The sequence below is a fragment of the Carassius carassius genome, chromosome 29 (genome assembly GCF_963082965.1).
Source record: "Carassius carassius chromosome 29, fCarCar2.1, whole genome shotgun sequence".
In the NCBI taxonomy this organism is placed as follows: Eukaryota; Metazoa; Chordata; class Actinopteri; order Cypriniformes; family Cyprinidae; genus Carassius; species Carassius carassius.
In genome coordinates, this window is record NC_081783.1 from 29,881,384 (window position 1) to 29,895,801 (window position 14,418).

Sequence of the window (14,418 nt, forward strand, 5' to 3'; positions counted from 1 at the left end):
AGCTTGCGCAAGTGCAGCCTCGTTACTGCGCCATCTTGCCCTCCGCCATTGCACTACATGCTAAACGGCTAATAGCATTAGCTACCTAATATGGCAACACGTAAATGACTACAACACAACCAGGAATGCAACAAAAACGCGACACCAAGGTGTACTTTCTGCATTTACTTCGTACATGACTGCCTTTGAGCCACAAGCGTGGCGGGCGGTGGCCGGAGGGACTAGTTTTGGCGCGAGCGCGGGGGCTTCCTCGCGCGTGGCCGACAGGGCCGCCGGCGACCGTTTTACACACCTGCCGCACAAATCCAGAACGCTTTACCTGCTCCGTGACTGCCTTCGGAGCGTTGAAGAGTTTCGAATCCCGGCGAATCTGTCGTGATTTATTATCATTTATTTTCCAACGGTAGCACTACTGCGGCCTGTACATTGAGGATCCCAAACGCTGTTTTCCAGGCCTGAGCCAATCACGCTGCTCGATTCGTTGCATCAGCCAATCGGAGTACTCGTTTCTAAACCTCAGCCAATCAGAATGCTCGTTGACAACAGCAGAGGGAGGGGCAGAGCTAACGCGCGGCACGCTTTTACGTCACCTCATACGATAACAAACATTGCGCTTTCTTCCAAAACAAGTCGCAGTTCAGTTAGCGTTATGCTGTATGAATACAATTAACTCGTTCTGACAAAACACATGCAAAATGTATTCTGGCTACTTTTGATAACATAATAAAGCAGATTCTGTTACTTGCCAAGCAAAGGAGGTTCCCTGTAATGAATAAGGAGGCTCTTCTGCTGAAATCGGTTTATTGATTTTCTGAGGCACTCCCATTATCATTGCATACTCATATATTTCCAATTTTACTGGCTTAGTGCATATTTACACCTAGACTACACAGGCATCACACTTGTAAATGGAGTGAAGGTGTAGGAACAGTGTTGCAGTAGTAATGCACCTGACACATTGATGCGAGCTCAATTAGAGTTAAATATTAAAACCATTTTCTTCTCTGAGGTCAGTGTTTGAGAAGACTTTTCTTGCTTTAGTTTACGGAACCCTTTCATCAAATTAAAAATTCACACTTTTTTTCTAATAAAAATCACATATCCTTCATTTCTAAAAATAGATAAACGTGCAAAAATCAACATCAGGTTCATCCACAGCATTTAGGAATTAAATTCCACACATTGTTTCACAAAAACAAGGATTACAGGACATCAAACCTTTTTCAGTATTCAAGTTTTTCCCCATTCTCATGGAAATGAATTATAATCTCAAGCAAATATTATAATCTGTTGTAGTCTGTGAACACAAACTGTATCCGATCCATGGTTGCTCTCATAATGGAGGCTCTGGTTTCAGGGATTTTTCTCTGCCATGTCTCTTGTGGATTCAGCTGTGAGAAAAACAGCAGAAGTTCTCGGGGCTTCAGTAACAACCATCTCTCCAGGCTTCATCAGTGACGGGAGCACACGGTTTGGTCATTCCCAGAGATCTGCTACAGAGAAAAGGGAAACTCAGTTCCACAGAGCTTTCTCAAAGGCTACGACCCCAGTCTATCAGGGGTGCGTTTCCTAAAACACTGTTAGCCAACTGTGGTCGCAAGTTCTGTCGTTACCAACATAGTTCAACGATTCAGTGTTTATATAAATTATATAAAATCGGTTAAATATAAATGCATTTTAATCAATGTATTTTAGCACATTCTCAATAAGTGCCCTTTTTGAAGAGTGGGATCCCCGGATTATATCGCCTGCAATGAATCAAACATCAAATAAAGCACAATGACAGAACGAAACCGTAAATGAATCATCAGGAGCCGTGTTCAACACAGCAGCATCTTACAGATGTCTAATCAGAAGTCATTAGTCAATGGCCCTATGTTGATGGACTAATGAGATGTGACCGTGTTCAGTCGTAACTAGCTAGTTTGTTACCGTACTCTGGTGGTTAATGAGCGAGTTAGGTCTCTGTGCAGGACACGCACCCCAGGCTGATCCGGACTCACCTCCTGGGCGTCTGTGGAAGTCTGCTTCTGGACGAAGGGGAAGCGGGTGTCGAGCCTCTTCCTGGTGCCTGCCGGGCGACCGCAGCGCTCCTGGAGCCCGAGCATGATGCCCTGTTGTTGGGAGCGGGCGACTGCACCCTCCTCAGCCCTCCCTGGGCACTCGCTGGCCCTTTGGCCTGCTGTCGCAGCGCAGACATGGAGCTGACGGAGCCCAGGGCTTTCATGGGAGCCCGCAGATAGAGAGGGGACTGGCCCTCAGCCCTCTTCCTCACAGATGACACACCTACAAGAGCAGACAACCACACACACTCCAGTGAAATCCACAGCAGGTATATTAATACGGAAGATATACGAGACCATGCATTTTACCAAACGGGCTAAAGAGAGAGACTTACACGCCGACAAAAAAAAAAAAAAAAAAGAAACCGGTTCAGATTCACAAGACATTATTCATTTTGGAAAATGCACATGTGTGTGTGTGTGTGAGAGAGAGAGAGAGAGAGAGAGAGAGAGAAGTTCCAGGAATTCACAAACACAATGATGTAATTCAGTAATGCAATTACGACAAAGCAGTTATATGATTTGTGCCTTTAATAAATGCATATTTAATACAATTCCGTACATTTCTATTTCAATAATGTTGACTTATTTTAATTTACTGGTGTAAGTGCAAAAGTTTGTGAAAGTTTTCTTCAGTTGCCGTTCACATAAGAACATTTTCATATCAGTTGTGAGACTTGTGTGTGTAAAAGATCTTATTCTCCAACATGATAACACACAGCAGCCGCAGAGAGAAGAGCAGGATGAGCAACTGAACGCTAGATGGACTCTTCTTCAGGAGCATTGAAAGATCAGAGCCTAAATATTGTGCACAGTAACAGTACGATGGCTGACTTGTTGTATGGTTATAAACCGAGCTCCCAAAGGACACGAGCTGACTCCAGGCTGAAACTAACCCACATTCACGTCACATAATTAGTAACAGAGACGGAAACCAAATACAACTCTGTTACTGAGTGCCACAGGGATGATTTAATTCTGTAGGCAAAAATATGGAAACGAGTTTAGCATTTTATGACATACAGCAGTAAATCCTTCTCGTGATTTTTTATCAAGCTTTAAAAAGCCCGTTGCTAACTGGGATAACAGAGGTTTGTAGGGACATTAAACATCTTAATACCAAACAGGTTTCATCCACGCACTAGTCCACTTTTAAGAGTTTACAGGCCAAAGCTTACGTCTGTTTTATGCATTTGTGAAGGGTGCGTGTACAGTGTGTAATGCAGACTTCATCACCAGAATAAGTATGTGCATAAGTTCTGTAACGCGTGTAGTTTCTCTGCACAGGTCAGACATGTGTATTGCTCTGGTTTTGCACTAATCAGTTGTTCCACAAGGTGGCAGCACTGGCCCGGGCCAATATTTCACATGAGAAAATTAAACAAAAGACAGAACAATAACGGATGACTATGCATGTACAAACACTTGTGTGAGAGTTACGAGAGAGCCACCACTATAGTCTAAATGAGTACAAGAACATTTCTATTGGTTAAAACGTCTGGTCAAAAACAGAGCAGACGCTGGAGAAAGACAATGCTTTCTAGACCACCTGCATTCACATAAACCTCAAATGAACTATACTCTGAAAGGCCAGGATGATGCTACTCTCTAGGTCTCCACCATGGATGGTTTGCTGAACGTTTGATGCAGAAGGCACACAAAAATTGGAAACACTTTTGGAGTTTCAAGTCTTCATCTGATGGGATGAATCTACAGGATTTCTAGGAGACGAGGGTCTTCTTCAGTGGTCTTCCTGGAAATAAAACCGTTGTGACACCAATCCCTCTCACAGAAAAAGAAAGCAGTCAATGCTTACAACTGTGAAATTGATGTATATAGGATAAACTAAACACGGGATTTTCAGAAGTATGTGAGTTTCATGGCACAGACTCTTGATGACTGAAGACAATGTTATTGTAGAGACATGAACAAAACTGTGATTTGGCTGTGACATGTCTGTCAGACGAAGCTGCGACTGGGTCCAGATCTTCTGCTGTCAGTCTGAATGTCTGGCTACACACGGCTTGTGTGACAGTGACACGATCTTCTGAGCTAGCCTACAATAACCCACTGTTGCTGCAGACTCTATTAAAGACATGATAGAGTGGCTCCAACTATCGGTTCAACAGGTTTTAGGAACAGCCCAACGGCGTGAGAGAGAGAGAGAAAGGATGGGACGGGAGGAGAAACTGACCCAGCAGTGTATTGTCAGTTTAACAATGGTTTAGTGTGAGGGAGTGATCACACACACACACACACACACACACACACACACAAGGGATGTGTTAAAGGGATAGTTCACCCAAAAATTTAAGTTCTGTCATTAATTACTCACCATCATGTCGTTCATCTTCAGAACACAAATTTAGATATTTCTCGTAAATAGCATTATGGTGACATGATGGTCTTACGGGTTTGGAACGACATGATGGTGAGTAATTCATGACAGAGTTATCATTTTTGGGTGAACTATCTGTTTAAAGGCACATGCTGAAGGTCCTGGGGACTGGAGAGAGGTGGAGGTACACACCTGTGGGGGTCTGGGGCAGACGGGACGTGCGGTGGACTGAGCTCTGTAAGTTAGCCTCCATGCTACGGCTGTTTCTGACTGCCTCCAGAGACCGCAGGCTGTGTCTGAGCTCCTCTGAAACCACACACACACACGGTCTGCTTAACACACACAGTCCGGTCCTCTCCAGACGAGTGCAGGCTGCATTACAGGAGACCTGATCGTGCAGGGACCACCCATAAGGTTTATCCTGACACCGTTTTTTGTTTCAGAGCCTTCGTGACTTCTTAACATCGCTTCTTTCAAATTCACAATCTTTGATGTGGCGAGACAGATCGCTGTAGAAACAGCAGTGTGACCATCCCTTCATCTGTACTACTACTAGGGCTTCACAATTAACCCAAATACGGTTTCTGATTTGATTGTGGCCTCTGACGATAATGAAAACATAATGTAAAGATCTGAAAACACATTGATAATTATTTGTTCTACAACACTGTGATCATCCATTATTTAGTTCTCAATCAATTCTGTTGAACAAGTGATTGATTGATTGATTGATCTGGTGTGTGATGGACAGAGCCCTACCCTCAGTGTTGGGCCGGGGGCCGTGCAGCGAGCGGGTGGTGTGTGTGCGGCTGGACTCGGTCAGTGAGCTGGGCGACAGGCAGCGGGGCGAGGGCGAGGGCGAGCAGCGCTGGAGCCGCTGGGGCACAGAGCAGCACTCGTCCTCCTCGTCCTCCAGACTGTAGGAGTCCAGCTCCTGATCGCTGAAGGTGCCTCGGCGCAGAGACTGCAGGGAGGCCGAGGAGCTGCGGCGCGAGGCTGAGGTCGAGGCGTAGTCCTGACGGAGACCTGACGAACAACACGGCTCACAATAAAGCTTAACAACTCATAATTCAATTCACATACCATCAATCCTACATCAGAATCAGTGCGTGCCAAATCGTATTATGCCCATTGCGTTTTGGAGGATGATTCACTTTCAAACTACAAACATCATGGCAGAAATGCAAGCCCAAAAATTAATAATAGAGGCTCGATAAAGGCATCTGTGACCTAATGAAAAAACACATTCAGTGTTACCTGCGATGCTTTTAATCTGCAACATAAGACTGACCTTTTATGAAGATCTGATCCAGGAGGTTAAGTGTTAAATGTGGTGTTATGCAAACACACGAGGAGCGTCAGCATGAAAGACACGCAACTGATCAACGTGTCTCTTTGTTTCTCTCCAATAAGACTGAGACTACATGACTGACAGGGACAGGTGAACACAGCTAAGAGCTAAGCTGGCTTCAGGGAACTCAAGAGATGTGTCATTTCTGACAATAAGGGTTTATAACGAGAGCCTCCTTGGGCTACCGTCTACATTTCATCCTTGATATTAAACAGAGATGTTCTTTCGGAGCAAAATTTGATATTCAGCAGGAATGATGTCAGACAGGGTTTTATTTGTACATCAGGAAATGCTGAGAAACTGGTTTTAGAAAAGTAAAGATGGTCAAACCGCATGGGCCTTGCAAACACAATGTTTGTCAAATAACGAAACCTCTGAGCGTTCACCCTCAGCTGTTGTGTAATAGTTACACAACACCCAATACACTAACACCAGCGGTCTGCAGTTTGCCTGAACCATTGTCAGATCTGGCTGTTGAAACAAACGGAGGACATGCAACAACCGAAAGCATCTGCACATCCCACATTTGGCGGTCCGGACTGGTGTCGGGTGAAGGATACTCACTCTCCTCCTGCAGACGAGCCATGATCTGAACATCCGTCAGGTCCTGCAGCTTGTAGCCCATAGAGATGGAGTCATCTGAGGTGCTTAACTCACTGTCCACAGACGACTGAGAGCTAAGCGCAGGGGGACCTGGCAACACACCCAATAAACACAGCTCACACCTTAGTAAAGCTGTCCTTGTTACAGTCTAATTACTCATTCATGTACTGAGTAATATTAATTCACTACACTTACATACTGAGGGTTTGGCTTAGGGTTACTTGCATGTAATTAGGGCTGGGTGATATGAGCCGAAATTCATCTCTCAGTATTTTTTTGTATTTTTCAGTATGTATCTCTGTTATTTAAGATAGTGTTAAACACACAAAACAGTGATGAACAACACAGAAGTTCAGAAACTACACTGATTAAAAGAAAATGGGTATCGTCCGATAGTCCGAGTCTTTAGTATCAGATTGGATCGGATCTGAAGATATGGTATCGATACATCCCTAATTATAATAATAATCACATGTAGTGTGTGCAACAAGGACACCCTAAAATAAAGTGCTACCTAAAGCATTGTGCACAGAAGGATGGAGAGAAAAAATAAAAAACTTATGTTGATCCTTTTTTTTCCCCACAATGCACCCTAGAGCATAATCCACCTACTGTATATACAATAACCATATTTGTTTTTCTATTAGTGTATTGTTTAGAAGGCAAACACAGGGCAGGATGTAAAATAAGGGTAAATATTTTTTACCCTTTGATTTAATCATTAGTTACAGTTCAATTCTTTGAACATTATTCTGATGTAAAGCAGCAAAACCATTTAATTGCATCCAGAAGCGGATGTAGTTACTGGTGACTTCAGCACACACTGCACACCAAACAGGCTTTTAAACACACACACACACACACACACGCCAGAGGAGTGTGCCAGCCACCTCATGCATGAAATCATCTGATGCTGTCATCTGCTTTGTGTCCTGAACACATGCGGTCTGTGTGTGTGTGTGTGCTGCACAGTGAAAGGGTTAATGTCATACCTGAGCTGCCAGAGGTTAGTAGTGTTGTGTTAGTTGATTTGAAGTACCCAGCAGACGAGGACGCCGAGACGAGAGCCTCACTGGACTGAGACGGGCTGCTGTACACGTTCTTCCATCTGGACGCTACAAAACACAACAATCAAACAACACAACAGTTCAGAAAACACACATTTATGCACCCTCGTACTGTTCAAGACTCCCATCACTTTCACTTTCTCCTGTCAAACACACAGCATATTTAGAAACTATTTAAGTTTTTTGTTTTATGTCCCACAGAACCGTTGCAGTAGCACAGGTTTTTATTTAATGCCATGTCAGTATCTTATGCTATTTTCATGGCAAGAACAATTCAAAAAAATACAAGTATGAACAAGAGGGTGAACAAATGAGTGAGTTGCCATTTTTAGGTCAACTATCCCTGAACTAATCCTCACATGCACGGATGCACACATCATGAACAGTCAGCATTAGACATCCCAACAGAGGAAGAGACGAAACAAATACACATTCTGATACTTTCAGCAAGAAACTATTCTTATGAGAAACATAACCGTAGTCATTTAGGATCTACTGGGACGCCACAACATAAGAAACTAATTACTCAAAGGTTTTTGTCTTTTTTGACCTGGTAATGTTTAATAACCAAAACATCTGTTGACATATGCAGGACTTTTCTAATTGTTTAGTCCGATTAAAGCTCATGTTCATCTATATATAAGTCTCTTCCGATCATCTGTTTCGCTCTGATGTATGCCACCACACAGAAGAAAAGCTTTCATATTGTTGTGACAGATGCTACAGACGCAGAAAACACAGTAAATCAGCAGAAACATGTCACAGGACGATATTTCCCCGGGAAAGTGCACATCGGTGATGCTTCAGTAGTTCAGCGAGGTGTTAAAGCGAATCATTCAGTCATTCTGTATTCACGTGCATACAATAGAGTTACATTATAAAATACAGTTTCTATTGCACATGAATGTGAAGTTGCCCTACATTGGTCCAGCCGGTGGATGAGCGTGCGACAGGCGACCTCGGTCTCTGGACTGGGATGATCCAGGACCTTTCGACACCATTTGAGCGGTGATTCAGGCCCCAGTTCAGCCACAACCTGCTTCTTTGGTGAAACATACAACCTACAGAGAGAAAAACAGGACACATTAACCTGCAATCAGTCATGTAAATGTAGATAAACCTGTGATATCAGCCAAACCAGTGTTTGGGGAGAAATGAGCCGGACTCCTGAAGAAAGTGCTTTCTGCAGCGTTTACTCATCACAGAGACTTACACTAACATCCTACTCATAGAAACAGCACACCAGAACTTCCTGTTCCTCGAATGTGAATCAAACGGTGTTTTATGTGTCAAATATAATGACTGTTCATCAACAGGTTTCCCAAACACTCCTCCTGTCAAACAGATAGTAGTAGTATCACTAGAGTAAGATAGTCATTTTGACTGCATTTATATTTACATGAAGTACACAACATTCAATAAATGAGAGACAATGTAAGCACCATCCCAAACAAAAGACCACAACACAGCGTTATACCACGGATCCTATTAAACCTGCCCTGGTCACCATCCGGTTCATAACACCCTTCTCAGTGCCACATGAAGCTTAAACCATCGTCTCACTAAAGACACGGCCGGAGCTCGATTAACCTCACGCTACAGATGTGGATCACCGGTCAGGATCTCTGGATTATCTGATCTAAACTGAAGCTGCATTACAGAGATTAGCTGCTCGTTATTATTCATTCCTAATGGAAATTCTGTTATCATTAAACAAATCAATGCAGAATGAATGAACGAAGCCTACAGCCTAATAATTATATTTAATAAAGTATACTAACGATGAGATGGTTTCAGTTTTAGAAACGTTACATGTTTCGGTTATACTTTATTTAAGGTGTCCTTGTTACAGTGTAATTATTAATTAAGTACTGAGTAATAATAATTCACAACATGTACTTACTATATCATTAAGGTCAGGATGAGGGTTTGGTTTAGGGTTACTTGCGTGTAATTATGCATAATTAACTGTTATTATAATAGTATGTTCATATAACGTGTAATAAGGACACCTTAAAGGGTTAGTTCACCCAAAATTATGTTATTAATAACTCACCCTCGTGTCGTTCCAAACCCGTGAGACCTCCGTTCATCTTCTGAACACAGTTTAAGATATTTTAGATTTAGTCCGAGAGCTCTCAGTCCCTCCATTGAAGCTGTGTGTACGGTCTACTGTCCATGTCCAGAAAGGTCAGAAAAACATCATCAAAGTAGTCCATGTGACATTTGTCTTGGCTCGGTGTTTATCTTCAGTTCTCTCTTCACAGCAGTTCAGTCAGTGTACTGTTTGAGTAAATGAATCACTCTGGGATATTGGTTTGTTTGAACTCAGAGGGAGTGTCAGCCACATTAAAAAAGTTAACAGCTTAAGTCATTTGTGGATTAATGCGTATTGGAGACGTGAACCGTTTAAACGATTCAGTTCGATTTGGTGAACTGGTTCAAGAAGATCCGGTTACATCGAATGATTCGTTCATGAACCGGATATCACAAACTGCTTTGTTTTGAACTCTCTCTCACAACAGACACGGAAGAGAAGACAATGCTGAATAAAGTCGTAGTTTTTGCTATTTTTGGACCAAAATGTATTTTCGATGCTTCAAAATATTCTAACTGACCCTCTGACGTCACATAGACTACTTTGATGATGTTTGTCTTACCTTTCTGGACATGGACAGTAGACCGTACACACAGCTTCAATGGAGGGACTGAGAGCTCTTGGACTAAATCTTAAATATCTTAAACTGTGTTCAGAAGATAAACGGAGGTCTTACGGGTTTGGAACGACATGAGGGTGAGTTATTAATGACATAATTTTGCTATTTGGGTGAACTATCCCTATAAAATAGTGTTACCCAAATTCCTTGTTTGTAAAAGACAACACACTTTGTAATAAAGCTCCTTCTGATTTCTGGTTAGCTTTAGAAATCCTTTATTTCCAGGAAGTGTACTTGACAGTTACAGTGAAGCGAGAGAAGAGCGCGTCCAGCTCTGATTGAGAGACAGCACTGGAGCGAGTTGATGTGCTTCACAGAACACAGAGTCAAGGACAGCTTTACTGTTAAAGAAGGGGCTCAGTTTAGGTTTGTTCCTCACCAAACCCCAGAACACGAGTCACATGGGTGACAGCCGAGTTTCAACAGAACACTGTGTAGTGTATTGATGCAACTCTGCTTTCTATTTTGAGCCGATTTTAAACCCTTGATTTGATTTGTCATGCATGTAGCAGCGAAGCATGTTTCTGTGTGACTGTAGTTCTGGGAATGACCTGAAATACTGACAGTGTGTGTGATCCTCAGTCATTTAGTGTGTGTGATGCTCAGCTTTCATCTCTAACCACTTCTGAAGCGTGCAAGGGCACACTTAAAGAATTCATTCACTTCCAGAATGGAGATTTACTCCAAGAAATTGGAGTTTTTGAGGAAAACCTCAGTTTTTTTCTCCATATAGTGGACTTCAGTGGTGCTCAATGGGTTAAAGGTCCCAATTACAGTTTCACTGCAGCTTCAAAGAGCTGTGCACCATCCCAGACGAGGTCAAACAACAATCTACAACGATTTTAAAGTTGGAAGAGAAAATCAGATGAAGTTTTCCACAATTCGGACCTTCAGCCCATTGAGCACCATCGAAGTCCACAGAAAAATTATGGAACGTTTTCTTCTCAACTGAAGGAAGAAAGACAAAAACATCCTGGATGACATGTAGGTGATTATCAGGTAATGTTTATTCTTGAAGTGAACTGTAAAATAGCACAACAGCGCTCAAGCAAAATGTACCAAACCAAAGTCCCTTTCAAGGAAACGCTGTTCAATCAGCAGCTCAAACAAGACCAAATCCTGTCTAAATGAACAGGGGAATCCTGGGGTCTCAGAAACTGCTCGCTGAACTCACGACTCAGATTTCAAATCAGCAACAAAATCTGAAATGAACCGCCCCGTGTATGTTCTTTCTTGTGCCCAATAGCATTTAAAAAAAGCGTATTTTTCAGGCTGGACCAGCCAAAGCCACGCTCTTCAGACTGCACACGAGCAATGTCTGGTGTAAACTCAGGCTTATATGTGAAGCAGAGCTTCTAATGATGCTGCAGTGACACAGTGACTTCACCAACCAGTGATTGGCTCTTTCATTTAGAAGGCGGGACTATTGCACCATGTACAAAATGTTTAAACAAAGCTTCGAAAATGCCATCCAATCTTTTCTGAAGAGTTGAATTCATATAATTAATCTGTATAATTCCCATAGCGCTTTTTTAAACCCTCTCGTTCCATCCCTAGCTACATGAGATCATAATAAAAAGATGAATACACCCACCAACGGTCTTCGTCCTCGGTCTGAGCACAGGTCTCTAAGTCGAGCTCATCCACCTCGTCCAGGCCGGACTGGTCCATCCCAGCATCACTGGCTCCCAGAGCATCTGATTCACAGAGATCAGGAGACAGACCCGGCCCGAAACGGCCCAGTGTTAGTCTGGAGCCTGAGACTCCCTCCTCCTCCGGCCTGGACGCCTGGGCCAGCGGAGACATGTCCTCGCTGCTGCTGCTGCCCGCCAGGTTCCCAGCATCCTCTGCGCCGGGGGAAGTGTCCATGGCCTGGTTGGTTCGGCTGGCCCTGGAGCGCAGGGCTTGATTCTGGACCTCCAGACGGCGCACCAGCTCCTGCAGCTCCAGCACGCTCACACTGGGCTCTGAGCTGGACATCACCTCGTCTGCATCACCGCTGACCGCCGGCTGGACCACACTCACACCGTCAGGGACCACCATCCTCCTGTGATGAGGTCAGGCACAAACAAACACAGAAACCACACATCTCAAAGCTTCTCACTAACACTTCCATGTACACCTACACATTTACACATACCTTTAGTTTTGTCCATTTTGTATTAGTCCCTTACAAAAATTAACCATGGCTTTACTACAAATTAAACCAAAAAAACAAGGTTACTATAGATAAACAATGTTAACCATAGTTCAACCATGGTATTTGTAGTAAAACTGTGGTTATATAAATTGTAATCAATATGCCAAAAAACATGGTTACCACACTTTTACTGTAATAAAACCATGGTTCATTTTCATGAGGGATGGGCTAGTTAATAAATTGCAAATAACTATTATAAAATACTAAAACACTTTCAGTACTTTTTGCAAATAGTTCGGTTTAAATTTAAACAATACTTAAAATTATTTTATTTCAATTGTTACTCATTTTATTCATTCATCCTTTTATTAAGTTATTGTAGAGATGCTCAAGAAGGGATGAATGTAGATCATTTAAACTTGAAGGTTAATAGTGATACACAGAGCAAAACCTGACATACTTGGTTCATTCTGTGTTCATCCTCACAGCAATGGCACAAGTTAGCAAAGCAAATAAACAAAGCAGCAAACAAATGAGGTTTGTTTGAACTAGCAAGGGTATACTTAAAGAAAAATAAACATTGTATAAAGTGAATTAGTCTGTATACATTAAACAGTGGAGATATCTTAAACCAAAACGTGTTAAATACCACATAAATGTTGGGAGTCGTTATTTGTGTCCTCATTAAGCTAATATGTTTCTGTATCAACAGTAGCGTGTAAACTGAGCTGTTTCCAATTAACTTAGTAATCAACATACCTCTGCTTCCGTCCCGGTTTCTGCAATAACAGATTTAATGTTTAAATATATATATATATACAAATAAAAGAATAAAAATAGATTTAAATGAGTAACCCGCGAGTTTCTCGCCGCTATGCTTCATTCACGGTGCTTTGGATGTGTGGAGATAGTTAGCTCGTTTGCTATGGACCTGCGGTGATGGACACCAGTTGAGCCAATCGGATGCGACGCCCCGCCAACTACAGTAACGCCACAGACCATATATGGAAAAGTAGCTCCGCCTGCTGGATGACGTCGCTTGGAAGACTGCAGTAACGCGCTCTGTCCAGTAGGTGGAGGCACGATACACACTTCCTCAGCGGCTGCGATGTGTTCAGTTCATACACAATAAATACTAGAGCACCAGTTACTGAATATTGCACAGTATACAGTGCGTACTGGCTACTGCTTACTTCTCTAATAGAATGTGAAACAGCACAAGAATTATGCAGCAATAAACTCAACAATGGTGTGCTACATTTATCTCATATGACCTTACCCGGGTATCTTAGAAGATATCATCTTGGGACAAGAACAAGAAATGCACTGCATTGTGGGAAACTATCTCATGCAGTGCCTTTTCAAAAGGTGCACCTTGTAGGCCACATAACACACAGTGTGAAAGGTGCCGCCTCGAGAGTGTGGTTATATAAGGCTCTTTCTGACACGCAAAAAAGACACACAAAAACTCCATATGTGCATGCTTTAAATTAATCAAAAGTGATGATAAAGACATTTATAGTGCAGCAAACTATTTTTATTTCAGATAAATGCTGTTCTTCTATTCATATACTCAGCTGTTTTCAACATAATAATAATAATTATTATTATAAATATTTTTGAGCAGCAAATCAGAATATTAGAGTGATGTGACTGGAGTAATGATGCTTAAAATTCAGCTATGAAATCACAGGAATAAATTACATTTGAAACTATATTCCAAAAGAAAATGGTTATTTTAAATAGCAAAAAAATATTTCAAGATTTTACTGACTTTGCTGTACTTCGGATCAAATAAATGCAGGCTTGGTGAGCAGAAGAGAAACATTAAACTCTAAAAACATTAAAACCCTTACTGTTCAAAAACTTCTGTGTATTTTTAACCCTATAAAGCTTGACTTAAGAAATAAGTCTTTTTTTATGGGGGTTTATTTGACCTTGCCTGATTGTGCCTGATTGTGTGTATGAGACTTGTGTTCTGTTGTGCACATAATAAGAGGTGAAACACAATCGAGGCTGATTGTGTAACATTTAGTGGAGAGTTTTTGTTTAAATGCATTCAACTGACAATACACACCTGAAGACTCAGACCAGCCCTTGTTTGCAGTGTGTGTGTGTGCGCATTGCAACAAAATGATT

General features: G+C 42.1%; 1 protein-coding gene across 4 annotated transcripts; it reads right to left on the bottom strand.

The window, feature by feature from the left end:
* Positions 1 to 787: 787 nt before the first annotated feature.
* zgc:66447 (SLAIN motif-containing protein-like) lies at positions 788 to 13,223 on the bottom strand. Of its 4 annotated transcripts, none has more exons than XM_059516568.1 (9): positions 13,039 to 13,223; positions 11,734 to 12,183; positions 8,344 to 8,483; positions 7,348 to 7,470; positions 6,317 to 6,445; positions 5,161 to 5,427; positions 4,594 to 4,707; positions 2,004 to 2,286; positions 788 to 1,490 (listed from the first exon to the last, which is right to left on the bottom strand). In XM_059516568.1, the coding sequence occupies exons 2-9, from the start codon at positions 12,180 to 12,182 to the stop codon at positions 1,424 to 1,426; spliced, it is 1,572 nt and encodes a 523-aa protein (XP_059372551.1). In that variant the 5' UTR covers position 12,183; positions 13,039 to 13,223; the 3' UTR covers positions 788 to 1,423. The 4 variants fall into 4 exon arrangements, with proteins under 4 accessions (XP_059372551.1, XP_059372552.1, XP_059372550.1 ...); XM_059516569.1 differs by having other exon boundaries at positions 788 to 1,511; positions 1,979 to 2,286; XM_059516567.1 differs by having other exon boundaries at positions 788 to 1,493; positions 13,039 to 13,221.
* Positions 13,224 to 14,418: the final 1,195 nt, after the last annotated feature.